The 14,447-nt window shown below is 38.4% G+C and overlaps 1 protein-coding gene across 8 annotated transcripts in view; it reads right to left on the bottom strand.

Annotated features, from left to right (window-relative positions):
* The window catches only part of LOC138744224 (synaptic vesicular amine transporter-like), a 146,641-nt gene that overhangs the window by 31,085 nt on the left and 101,109 nt on the right, over positions 1-14,447 (bottom strand). For all 8 annotated transcript variants that reach the window (XM_069900046.1, XM_069900043.1, XM_069900042.1 and 5 more), the window contains 3 exons: positions 2,383-2,725; positions 748-806; positions 305-388 (listed from right to left, as the gene is read on the bottom strand). In XM_069900046.1, the coding sequence (XP_069756147.1) occupies positions 305-388; positions 748-806; positions 2,383-2,725 (486 nt within the window). The remainder of the gene's footprint in view (positions 1-304; positions 389-747; positions 807-2,382; positions 2,726-14,447) is intronic.

The following is a 14,447-nucleotide window of genomic DNA, read 5'->3' as shown; positions in this document are numbered from 1 at the left end:
AAGCACCTGAATGAACCTCACATCAGTGACCTGATGTTCCAACTGATCTTTCACCATAACACTACATACTGTAATGTGCTCTTGGTTTTCTACAGAGCGGATTTGGTGGACTGCTTGAGAAAATGACCCCTTGTTAAACCCAGGTTTAATGCGACAATGACTTGCAGTAACTGCAAATACATCATTTACACACAACCAACATTTAAACACAGGTAATTTTTCAGTGAAGATTTCTGTTGAAACAGGGTAAATATTAGATTTCTGCTTGTCCTACACATTATGACACTCCTACATTTGCTCTTACCAGCCACAGAGGAGCAAGAGGAACCTACACCCTGCAGAGATCGGGCGAAGAACAATAACACGTAGCTCTTTGAGAATGCAAACACTGTGGAGTAAGAACACAAAGATTAGACAAGATTACAAAAGATAAAGGTTCCATTGTTGTCACATAATACTACATTTAGAATGTAACATACATGAAATTATTTAACTTGGTCTACCGTAAGGAAGACAGAGAGTTGCCCCTCACAGAAATGAGGCCCCAGCATGGGATGAACTCATAATCCCTGATTTACAAAACTAGTGCTCTAACCACTGAGCTATCGGAACTTCAAAATCAATTGATCTGAATATCATTGTTAGAAATCGTTTGAAGGATTATTTTAGAATCACTCTATTCCACTACACACATCTCTTGATTCTAAACTTGTTAAGAGTTGTAGTTGAGAAAAAGGTTTTACTTACTAATTGTTGAAATGAACATGATGACAAACCCTGCAAACATTGGCAGCTGATATCCTATCCTGCAAACAGAATGGAGTTTCCATTTTAAGCAATATATTAATTTGCAGATTAATTTCCCAAAATTGAGATGGCTCCATCTCGGTGGGAAAGTAGGTCATTAAACAAGAACATTGTATCTGCCAGCATTACAAGTGGTTTGAACATCATCCTTATAACACGAACAATGAATCTAGCTTGTTTCTATTTTTGACCAGTTGATTGGTAATCTGTATCTGATGGATTTCAATGGGTGGAATTAGATATGATTTGAGGCAGAGGAAAAATATGCAATAATAGACCTCAATGAGGTCTTCTCTGTTTTACTGTGGAGAAAGGCATGAGGTCTGGGAAATTAGAGGCAGTTAATGGTATTATCTTGAGAACAGTCAGTGTTACATGAGAAGGTGCTGAAGGTCCGGATGCATGTGAAGGTAGACAACTCTTATGGGCCTTATCAGATCTATATATGGATACTGTGGGCAGCTCGGAAGAAATTGCTGGTGCCCTGGCTGTGATTTTTGAGTCATCATTAAGTGCAGGTGAGGTGCCAGAAGACAAATACTGAACTACAGTGGAAAAACCTGGAAACTACAGACCAGTGAGCCTAATGCTTCTGGTTGATAAGTTATGAGAAAGGATTCAGAGGGAGACGACATATGCACCACTTGGATGGACAAATCCCATTCAAGATCGTCAGCATGGTTTTGCAAGTGAGGCGTCATGTCTGATAAATGTTTTGAAAATGTGACCAAGAAGGTTGATTTGGGCAGAGCTGTGGACGTTGAATATATAGACCTCAGCAAGGAACGTGTTAAGGTTTCACACAGTAGAAAGGTTAGGTTGCATCTATAAATCAAAGGATGCAAGTCCATCATCAGAACTCATCTTGACCGGAAATGTTGACTTACATATTTTGCTTCTACAGGTGCTACTTGACTTGCTGAGTCTTTCCAGCATTCTAATCCTTGTAAGAGCTTCAAGAAGAGTTCATTTTATAATCAAAACATGTAGGATTTATTGCAGAAAGTATCCAGGCTATTCACCTTCACTAGACTGGCATCTTTTGTGTTCTTCAGCTCACCAATCATCCGATCCAACTATTCTATTTTCACTCAGATAACAATTAAATGTATCTAGTTCACTGGGGTTGCTTAAAGAGAAAGTGGTTACATTTTTGGAATATCAAGGAATTGATGTTTATGGGGCAACAGACACAGAAGAAGAAGTGAGGCGTGGGATATAGCAGCCACAATCATGTTGAGTGACAGCGTGGGCATGAGGGGCTATGTCTTAATCTTACTCTTATCTTCTTGTGCTCTTAGTTAAATAGATCCAATGAATTCACATGGACTTCATGTTTGTGTATACGCAAAATGACAATTAGGTTCTTCATTCCACAAATGGCTGATCAGCTAGCCATTTCCATCAGTATGGGTGAGTGGGGGGAGGGGGCGTCCATGTTTAAGATTTCTAGTTCCCGACATATTTTCCATTTCACCTGTCGAGATCGTTTGGGTTTCTCTTTCAAATGGATATTCATTTAATGTTAGCAGAACGGTCAAGCTTTATTGCAAGACTTAAGGCCCATTGGCTCACCTATTTGTCAATGGACCAATGAAGGGATTGGTTACAAGCTGCACAGTGGCTTTGGAAGCAAACAACAAACCAACTTGAACATTCTCATTCAGCAGGGTTTGGTCCTTTTTTAAACAGGTTGTGTTGGAACCAGGTGCGGATGTTGCATTGATCATTGCAGACTGTGATGCGTTGAGTCCATTCACTCCTTGCTCACCATCCTTTCCCGTTTCCATTGTCAAGTTGTCGTAATAAGAAAATATTTTTTGAAATCTCGTTGGTGAAATAGCTTCAGGGCTTGGTGTTGGTTTCTCTGCCGGTGTTTGATGTTGAAGAGTGTACAAGTAACTGGGGATGATGGGCACTGCAAGACACACAAGTTTAATTCCCAATGTCATTTCTCTGGCACTGAAAAAGTCAGGACACACAAAATCCTAATGCACATCTTGATCCCATTTCCATTCAGCATTACCTTTTCTTATCAATGTAACGATTTCCACCCAATTTGCTGATGAATAATGTGCAGAATCTCAGCGACACTGACAAACACTGATTATTAAAGACCAATGTTGATAGCATTCAAAATCCTGGTCAGTAAAAGGATATTTATCTTTAGACATACAGATGGAAACTGGCCCTTCCGGCCCATGAGTCAGTGCTACCCAATCCCCATACGTTTTGAAGGGAGGGAGGAAACCAGAGCATCTGGGGAAACCTAGGCAGACACAAAGAGAACATACAAGTTCCTTCCAGACAGCACCAGATACGAACCAGGGTTGCTGGTGCTTTAACAGCGTGGTGCAATTGCTACACACATGATATGCAGGACTAGATGTTAACATCCCTTATTCCACTCCTGCTGCCTAGACTCTGCCTAGCCAAGTGAGTGGTGGCATCTTCTGGCACCCTCCTTCAGTGTTTTCTGATAGACCTACGACACCACTGGAAGGTTCAGCAGAGAATCCTGGAATTGTGGGGTTATCCCCTAGATGCCATTCAATCACTTGGGGGCCAGATGGAATCCTTTCTCCTCATCCATAGGCACTGCTTGTTGGTGTATCTTTCCTCGCGCTCCCAACTCCCTGGAGTAGCCTTGATGTCGACGTGGCTACAAATCCCCTACAGTCTACTTCCACCCTCGCCTTCCAGGTACTTTGCTGTACATCAGCTGCAAGCTTAGTGTACTTTAGTTTCTTGCACTTTTAGGCCTCCTCTACTGCATCCTCCCAGGGAACTGCAAGCTCAATGATGTAAACTAGATGGAATGAGGCCGATCACGGCACAATATCTGGTCTGAGGTTTATTTCACATACAACTCTGATCTGCCTGTAACCTTTTACCCGCAAGCTTCTACTTCTCCCCTTGCCCCTTCGCCTCCTCTCCTCCCCAATACCTTTTAATTCAGGTGCCTGACTGCTTTTTGCTCACACCTTGACTAAGGGCTCAGGCTTGAAACATTGGTTACCCTTTACATCTTATACATGACCTGCTGAGTTTCTCCAGTACTTTCGTGGATTGCATCTGCAGACTTTCCTGTTTAACTTATTAAATGTTGCTATTGTGTCAGCTACTACAGCTTCCTCTGGCAGCTCATTGCAGATACAGACCTGGTCTTTGGAACGTGGGGGAAAAAAAAGAAAGTGCAGAATACTCAGCAGAAACCCACGTGCACACAGGGAAAACATGCAAACTGCATTAGCGATCAGAACTGAATAGTCCATAGCTTAATTAGTTGTTTCACCACACCAAATGATTAAAATAGATTTGTTTGATTAGGAGTTCCTGGTCTTTATTCAATGAACACAATAGTACAAAGCTGAACCAAGTCTCAAGCATCAAGGTACATCTGTTCATCCCATCGGGTTAACAGGCATTGTATTCCTTGCACGTTGTTGCATGCATCAGAAGGTTATTTAGTTAAATATACAGGTATAATATTGATAATGGATTTCAGCATTTTGCTGATAATTTATGTCTTGAAAACTGATCTGAAGTTTGTATTTTCACTCACTTCTTTTTGAATTACCATGTTTGCTAATTTCAAGTCTGCTTGGATTGTTCCACCAGCCATGATATTTCAAAAGATCATGATTTAATATTCTCAGATATAGACCATCAGTTCCGGGGGGATTTGTGGGTTAATAGTCACATTATTTGTTCTGATATTTTATCGTTGCTAGTATTAATTACTTCAAGTAATGCACTATGAATTGCCCTTTAGTTTCCTAATATTTTTATCTACTTCAGGGCCTTTAATAGTGAAAATACAAAATATGTATAATGCAATGCCATTTCCTTTCAAGACATTTAAAACTTGTTCTGTTCCAGCCTTTGAAATTAATGTTTACTTTCACTAATTTATTCCTTTTTACATACATACATAAAGCTCTTGCAGTGATATTTATACTTCTCAGATTTTTCACCTTTTATGACATCAGAGGCCATTCAGCCCACTAATGTTATGCTGGCTGTCTGGTCAAACCCATCAATACCAATCCCCCCTACTTATTTCCCTGCAACTATTCTCTCTCAAATTGCCCCCATATTGGTTTTGCTGACACCTGCTACACTTGGGGTAATTTACAGTGGCCAATTCACCTACCGATAAACTCACTTTTAGGACACAATAACAAATTGGGTCTCCTCTTTCTAGGACACATGTTCAATCTGCTGGAGCAACCACGAGCTTCCAGTTGGTGGTGAATTTAATTTTTCCATTGTACACTTAATTTTCCCCATATATCTGCAGCCTCTTGACCCAATTTAAGATTGGATTTCATCTTTTGTTTTTGGCAAATTGAAAAGTTTTCTTTGTATCAAAACTGGGTAGTTGCCCTGTAAGGTTGTGTAAAATATTAATTCAGTTGTCTCTCCACTAACAATTGATCAATTAGGCATTTCCTACATTCTGTTTTTAGTTTCAGGTCCCAGCAACAGTTCTGTTCTTTACATCTGTTACTTTGTGTTTCTCTCTCTTCCCCCCCCCCTCCCCACTCTCCCTCTCCCTCACTAATTTTCCCCACAGTAATCCGCATCACTTGCCAGTTAACATTGGCAAAAGTGCACAACTGAGCCCATAATCATAATAAATGCTGTTAGTAGCTAAGGCACAGATATAATTAATCTTAAATGCTGATCAGAGTATGTGGTTCATTATTCATACTCTGTTTCTCCTTCCACACAGCCAGTCCTTTAATGGGATAAATTATTTGTACACACTCCCATCTCCTTCAAATTTATCTGGTCTCTTCTTAAGGTCTATGCCAAATATCTTCTAAAAATCCATATAAATAATATTGAAAGATATTCCTAGTCCTTTACAAATGCACTTTGGTTTTTTGGTATCCATTATTTTTAGATTCTCTGGAGTGCCTATAAACCAACAAAGATGCATTTCCTTCAGTGTCCAAGAGGCAACTGGTTACACTCCTGCCATAATCAGGAAGCGGAGTTGCTTCACTGTTAATAACACTGGACATCAATTTTTTTCCACAAGGTTTGTTTCTTGGGGGATAAAAATTGGGGATTATGATAGAAAACTTCAAATTAAACAGAAAGCTAATTTCAGATTTGCTGCATCACGTAGGAAGTTGGAGAAACATTAAATTAACTTTTATTGAATTTAACATGTTTAATTGCACAATAATGCTGACGTGCTGCGTCAGTTCAACTGACTTAAAAATGTTTAGACTGTAGCAAGTTGTGAGCGAGCGGAGCAAAGAGACTGAGATAATAGGCTGTGAGCTCTGATATCACAACCAAATTTATTTGAATTGTGCGCTGCAGCCTTTAAGCCTTGTCTCGTTCCACCAACATCCCAATTCTCATGTCCCCATGATGCAAGCGTGTATGTGACCTTCCCGCCTGGACTGCAAGAGACTGTCCCATGACGCCATCCTTGCCGCGGCTGCCCCGCCGACCACAAGAGACAAGCGGGGCTGGTTCGCCGCTACAAGAATGTGCGCCGCCACAAGACGTTGATTTTTGTTTGTATTCATCATATCGAAAGGCCAACATGGCCTGTTTCCGCTCTGTAAATCTCAAGTCAGTGTCCAACCATACTCGGCCAGCATTAAGGGATTCCAGTTGCCCTGATGCCACTTTTCCATGGTCCCAATGTCCTGGTGAAACTTTTCACCATGTTGGCCACTGACTGCACCAAGATCGGCAGGGAAGATGTCCGTGCAAACGCAGAAAATAATTTTTTCTCCAATTACAGTTCATGTGTTGTCTATGATCAGGAAAAATAGATAGTTCCTAAATTAGGAATATATTTTGTACATGTATGATGTTACAGTTTATAGAACTATAAAACATTTACAGCCCTTCAGCCCTTCTAGTCTGTGCCAAACTATTATTCTGACTACTCCCACTGGCCTGCACCCAGTCCAAGGCCTCCATGTGCCTCTCCAAATTTTTCTTAAAATGTGCAAATTAAGCTCACATTCACTTCAGCTGGCAGCTCATTCTACTTTGCCCACTATGTTGTGAGAAGAAAGTTCCCCCTAAACTTTTCCCCTTTCACCCTTAACCCATGTCCTCTAGTTTGTATCTCACCGAAGATCAGTGGAAAAAGCCTACCTGTATTTACATCTAGACCCCTCATAATGTTGGTGTTTAATTGGCAACAACCATTGTCTGTCCATGATTAGCAACATCAAATTCTCATTTCATTGATAATTGGCAAAAAAATGTTCACAGGTGTTTAAAATCAACAACTTGATTGGTGCTAATTAATGGTACCATTATCAGCGACATAGTCCCAATAATGGTCTCCAGTCAGTGCCATTACAGTTTCTTAAGGGTATAACTGCTGACAAGTTACAGTTCATATGATGTCTGTAATCTGCAATATTACAGACACTGCAATACCAATGACTGCCAATAACAACAGGACCTACAATGTCCAAAACTATCAAAGCCTTTGCTTCATAGTGTTGTTAACATAACAACAACAATTACAGCACGGAAACAGGCCATTAGGCCCTTCTAGTCCGCACCGAACCAAACACCCTTCTCTAGTCCCACCTCCCTGCACAATGCCCATAACCCTCCATCTTCTTCTCATCCATAGACCTGTCCAACCTTTTCTTAAATAATACAATTGACTCCGCCGCCACTATTTCTCCCGGAAGATCATTCCACACGGCTACCACTCTCTGAGTAAAGAAGTTCCCCCTCATGTTACCTCTAAACCTCTGCCCCTTAATTCTTAACTCGTGTCCTCTTGTTTTAATCTTTCCTCCTCTTAACGAAAATAGTCTATCCACATCCACTCTGTCTATCCCTTTCATAATCTTAAATACTTCTATCAAATCCCCTCTCAACCTTCTACGCTCCAAAGAATAAAGACCTAATCTGTCCAATCTCTCCCTATACTCTAGATGCTTAAACCCAGGTAACATTCTGGTAAACCTTCTCTGCACTCTCTCCACTCTGTTTATATCCTTCCTATAATTAGGCGACCAGAACTATACATTCCATGTGTATGTATAATTGACAACGATAGAGTTCATTGATCGGCAAAAAGTGGAAATTCATTCTGTCTACAACCAACAAGCTGACAATTCCTACTGTGATTAGATTCAGCAAGAAGGTCTTATTTCTAAAATATTGATAAACAGCAATGTTATAGTCACAATTATATATAATTTCAACATTTGATAGCTTTACAATTCCTACAGTATCAATAATTGGCAACATGTTACTTTTGGGGTATCTACAACTGACAGACATTAACAGATCCCACAGTAACAAACTATTTACAGTTTGTTTTCTATAACCACAATAAGTTATAGATCCTCCAATTAATGGCCAATTAATTCATTTCTTTGGATTATCAAAATCACAGTTCAAAGTCAACAACAGTCACATGGGGATATACAGTCACACATGATACATTTATTGCCGTGTGTCCAATTGACAAACAAATTTCAGCGTCTATAATCATCAATTTCACCATTCAGAAATTACCAACAATTTATAGTTCATACGGTGTCAATAATGAGAAAATGGTCACGATTCTAAAAAGAACATTGTCTGGAAACATTAATCCCATTTCTCTCTCTCTCATTTGTTATTTCTTAACAGCTGAATATTTGCAACACGGTGCTTTTAATACAATTCCAATAGCCTCCGTATTCACAAATGGTGGTGTTTATAGAAGGATCCATAAAGGGCAAAAGGCTAGGTTTAATCAGAAGAATAAAGTAAATAGTTTGTATGTTAGTAATCCACAAATTTCACAGTTCCTAGGTTGTCTATAATTGGCAAATGTTACTGTTGCCATTGTACCTGTAATTGGTAGAAAGGCTGAATTCATACAGTGATTGTGATTAGTAGCAAGGTGGAGTTTATATACAATTCCCAGCATTATTGCAGTATCCTAATTAGTAACAAGTTGGATTCTATACGAGTCTATAACCACCAACAAGTTTCTACATTGTTTGTCATTGGCAAGATATTAGAGTTTTGAGACATCCACATTTGATTTGTGTACACTGCATACCCCAAAATTATAATGTGGAGCAAGTACTCTCTCTCATTGGCAACACATTAGAAATCACATTTAGTACAGTCCCTAATGTGTTCACCAGTGGAAAGTTACATTTCCTGGAATATCTGTGATCTGCAATGTATAGATTGTCTCGAATGTACAATGGCAGAGAAATAAATTTACTGTTGCTAAAGTTTCCACAAATGCCAAAAGATGAGAACATGAACATAAAAATGTAGGAACACAAGCAATGCTTCACATTATCAAAAAGATACTGATCCTACAGTGTCACTGAACAATAAAAAAAAATTCTTTCACCTCCTGGTGGAAAAACAGCAACATGTAACTGTTGGTGCCATTTAAATTCAGCCACACCTCAGCAAATTTATAGTTTATACTGAGTCAATGATTTGTGTCATGCAAAGAATTAGCAGAGGTGGAGAACAGAGAATACAGTATTTGTATAGTTGTTTCATCCATATGAAATTTCGTCATCTATGCTGCATACAATTTCCAAAAGGCACTCCTGAACATCTCCGACACCATGTCTCTACTCCCTAAATCTGACAAAAAGTTTGTTTTGCTGAAGATTGTACTGTTGGTATCAAATTCGTACCTGCTAATGGTCAGCGACATAACAATTCTTACACTATTAAGACATTTAAAAATATTTACACAATGCTACATTTTCTACATTTGGGAACAAATCAGTTCATTGGATAAAGTAACATTTCCTACTGTATGCCACAGTTCATACTCCATCTGTGAGCAATAACAAAGTACAATTTCTGAAGGCCGATCACCAACCGATCTTCGGTTGCCCAGAATTAGCAACATTTAGGGTTCCTGCTGCACCAATTATTTCCATTTGCTAGTGTTCAAAATAGCCAACAAATTAAACTTCATATTCTATAATTAGCAATATTATGACCACATCTCCAACGGTGTCTATAATTGACAAATATTCATTGTTTCTATAATTCCCCACACTTTACAATTGGTACAATGCCCAACAAGTTGCAATTCTTTCAGTGTCGCTAATACGCAATGGGATTCAGATTCTATTATTGGCAATTTTACAGTTAATCAGCAACATGTAATTGTCTCTAAATATGTATAATCGGCACCTTATGGCAGATCTTATAGTGGCTCTAATTGCCAGCAACTTTCAATTCATACTGTGAGAAAACTCAGCAACAAGCCGCAGTGTTCATAATCGGTAATGTAATGGTTCCTGCAGTAGAGCATTGGTAACAGGTTTCAGTTCCCATGGTGTCATTAATTGGCAAACATCCATTGTTCCCACAGTAGAATCAGCACACATTATTATTTACAGGCACTGTATGAACTGCAAAGAAGCTGCAGTTGCTGTGCATTGTGGAACTGCTCAACATTTAATGTTCATATCACATCAATAATCTGCACCAAGTTGTATTTCTTACAGGTCTTATAATTGGCAAGCTAGTTGCTATAATCCCTATAATTGCCATTGTTTATCATGTCAACAAGTTGCTTCTTCCACTGTATAAATCATCCACAATCATTTGGTGTCTAGACTAAGCAACATGTTACAGTTCCTATTTGTAAATGTCAGGAAGTTACCATTGTTGCATCTTTGCTTAATTGGAAGTTAGATTTCCCTCCATCTCCGATGCTCTGAAGAAAACAACTCAAGTTTGCCCAACCTCTCTATAAAACTCGTACCCTCTCATCCAGAAGCATGCTGGAAAATCTCTTCTCCAGCCTTTCCAAAGCCTCCCCATCTTTTCTGCCATGGAGCCCACAGAATTGCACACAATACTCCAAGTGCAACCCACCAAAGTTTTATCCACACATTTTCCCTACACTCTATGCCCTGAGCAAGCATGCCATGTGCTTTCCTGATCATCCTATCTTCTTGCGCCGTGCCTTTCATGTAGCTATGGACTTGGATCCCCAGATTCTTCCTCATGTCACTTTTAAGATTCCTGCTATTAAGTGCATACTCCCCCCCCCCCCTTTCTATTTCACCTCCTAAAGTACAACTTTTTACACTTGTCTTGATTAAATTTCATCTGACATTTTTTGCCCACATCTGTTGCTCTTTGGCTAACTGAGGTTGCCATCATGGCTATGACAAACAAACTAATCCCACCTGCCTGCAAGTAGAATTCCATGCCCATTCACATTTCTGTCAAAATGCCTCTTAAATTTTGCTATCACTTCGGCTTCTCCCATCTCGCCTGGAAGGCCGTGCTCTATGCAAAAAGAAAAATGGCTCTCACATTCCATTTAAACTTCTCCAAACCTCTCATTTTAACCTATGCCTTCTTGAATTCAACATTTTTTAATCATGGGGAGGGGGGGGGGGGGGGAGTAAATTCAGATGGAAAAATAAACTGACAGTTCCATTGTGCCACCTGCTTTTCAATTTACGCAGCATCAATAATCAGAAAATTAGACTTCCTACAGTCATTATAAGCCACAGGTTACAGTCGTACAGTTAACATCATTAATGAGAAGCAGCAAGTTTTACACTGTCTATAACTAGCTGTAACTTTCATCTTTTACATTGATAGGAGTTGCCAATCATTTACAGTAACTTGTTTATTAGCAACAATACTATTCATACTAATGTCTTTAATCAGCAAATGCTATATAGTTCCTACAATGTCTACAATTAGCAGGAGGTTGCATTTTCCACACTTCACTGTTTTCTATCAGCCAAGTTAGTTACAGTTAAGGATAATGTTACAAAGGATATAAAGTTCAGATTTAGCAACATTATAGTTTATAACCAGCCAAGAACTCAAAATGTTACAACTTCGACATTGTGTATAATTGTGAATGGTTTAATTCAGCAGCAAGTTGCAGTTTATATGAATAGCAATAATGAAGTTACATTAAATAGGATTCCATTCATGGCATCAGTAATTGGCAACAATTTCAATTCCTAGATTATCCATAATCTGCAACAACTTTGTTCCTTGTTCTTGAATATTGACATTGTAGGATATATCATTTAGCTCAGCATGAATTCTGTAATAATTCTAAACTGCTTCTTATTAGAAATGACAGGTAGTACAATTTATTATTGGAGAATTGTCATTTGTTTCTGATCAGTGTAAGAATTATACCTTGTTTCTGGTGAGAGATGCTGCAAGAAATGCAACTTGCTGTCAGTTATTACAATTCCTAAAACCCCTCAATAGCAGCAAGTTACAGATTCTACAATGTCCACATTCAGTCTTAAGTTGCACTGACTGCGTCGCTAGTTATTGACAATGCATTACAATTCTTACTGAAGTTACAATCACTGTCAGACTGCAATCCTCACATCTCGAATCTGCAGCAGGTAAGAGTTCCCAACGTTAATGTAAATGGTCAACAGTTGTTTAAATTGACAACACATAACATGGTTTCTCACCATTAGTAACTTACTGTTTCTCTAGGTGACGAAATAGATACTAATTTCCCACATTGATTCTCATTTCTACCACGATGCATCTACAAATCACAAGATCCACAATGTGTAATTGGTTTCAACTCCTGTGTTAATAATTGGGATGTTTCTTACTTGACTGATAGCAATATACAGGTCCGAGAATTGGCAAAAAAAAAAATCACCATTCAGTGACAAACATTTCTTCCTGTGGTGGCTTTCATCTACAGAATCAGTTAAAACTCCAGATTCTGCAAAAATCTTCCTGTTTCTGTAATGGGCCACAAGTTCCTGTTCCATCTACAATTGGCAACAGATCCTGTAGTACTTACAGGATCTATAATGGCTAAAGGAGACTGTGCATAGAAATAACAATCAGTTTCACCTAATGGGTGTCTATAATCAGAAATGAATACTGCAGCTTATGTTGTCTACCATCAGTAAAGTTATTTCTTACAAATTTCATGATTTATTAATTTCTCCATGTTACCTACATGCACATTATATTTCCTAGATTGTCTATGTGGAAAAACAACTTACAGGTACTACACTTTATATAATCGACATGCTACATTTTTCAGATTAAAATGATACCTGCAGTGTTTTGTAATCCACGCTACCCTTCCTGTAATGTCTAACATGAACAAGAAGTTTCAGTCTGTCTCCTGTCTCCAGTTCCAACTGTTTAACTCATCAACAGTGCAACAGATCCTTTAGTTCATATTGATAGTTCCTGCATTATCTATCATTATTCATGTTAGAATCCCTACAATATTTATAGTCGATAATTGATTATTCCTTACAATTTAGTTTACAACTATCAACAATTTACAGTGTTTAAAGTGCCTACAACCAGCAACATGTTATAGGCCAAACAAATAAACAGAATTATGTTTTAGTTTCGATAACTAGCATTCATAGACATTATAATATTCCTAATTAGTTTAAAGAATTACATGGCTTTCGTTCTTATTGCCCAAGTAAACATCAGCTTCTTGCATTCTTGATATGTCTATAATTGACTTGTTCTTTTTTCTATTGATGTTAGATATAACACAATTTATTATTTTTATGTATATTTATGATCGATATTTCTACTGCATCTATGATCATCTACAATTTTCAGAACCTTCAACTACATGAGGTAGAAACCAATCATTTCCTTGTGTTTATAATTGTGACTGGCAACATTATGTCTCCTTTGATGTCTCTAATATGCATCTATTTAATTCCTCTAGTGTTTTTCCAGGCCATGCTATCATTCATTTCATGTCTAAAATTGACAAGTTACAGCCTCTCCAGCATCTATGACAGCACCATACTGTCCTTCCTAGAGTGTCTAGATTCAGTAGTGGGTTATTTCCTTCACTGTTTTGTAATCAATATCATTTTCCATTCCGTGTCAATACCAAGTTACATTTTCGATCTAGCTATAATGTATGACCATTAACTCTCCTTACCTTGGATACACTGCACGACAAATGTCACTATTTGCACTGCGTTCATAACCAGGAACCGACTGTACTTCCAACCTTGTTTACAGTTTCAAACAATTCAGGGCAACTGCGCTTTCCTCATTATTCAGAGGAATCTGACATCCTTCAGAAGGGGGCAAAAAAGGTCTTGTCAAATATACCAATAATGAGGAAACTTTTTTTGTGTTTCAAGGCCAATTAAAAAGCAACTTAATTAGATATTCAAATTTACAGGCTATTGGAAAAATGAGACATCAGAATTTACTTGTTTGATTTAACAGCCACTTCATTTTGAACAATTATTTTGTTCCCCCCCCCCCCCCCACCCCCCCAACTTTTATGATTGCAGAAAGCCCTTTGTGGGAATGTTGAAACTTGATTCCACAGGAGCTTTACCAATGTTTAAGCTAATGAAAGAGCTGACAAACTTGCAGTTACAAATGTAAGGAAAGGGAGAGGACAAAGCCTGCAGAATTCCTTGTCATATTGTAAAGCGACAAATAGAACAGTCCATACAACCGAATTACCTCATTTTCAAATAAAATATTCCAGTTCCACATTACAATCCCCACATTATCTGTAATCCGAAAGATTACACAGTTCAAACCTAGTGCAGTCGCCACACAATCTATAATCCACCGCAGATTATGCATGATACTTTAAGAGGGAGTTTGATCCAAATTACTTTAAATGT

Source organism: Narcine bancroftii, chromosome 10, assembly GCF_036971445.1.
Source record: "Narcine bancroftii isolate sNarBan1 chromosome 10, sNarBan1.hap1, whole genome shotgun sequence".
Lineage (NCBI taxonomy): Eukaryota > Metazoa > Chordata > Chondrichthyes > Torpediniformes > Narcinidae > Narcine > Narcine bancroftii.
Note: the sequence above shows the minus strand (reverse complement) of the source record. Positions and strands in the feature narration are given on the sequence as shown.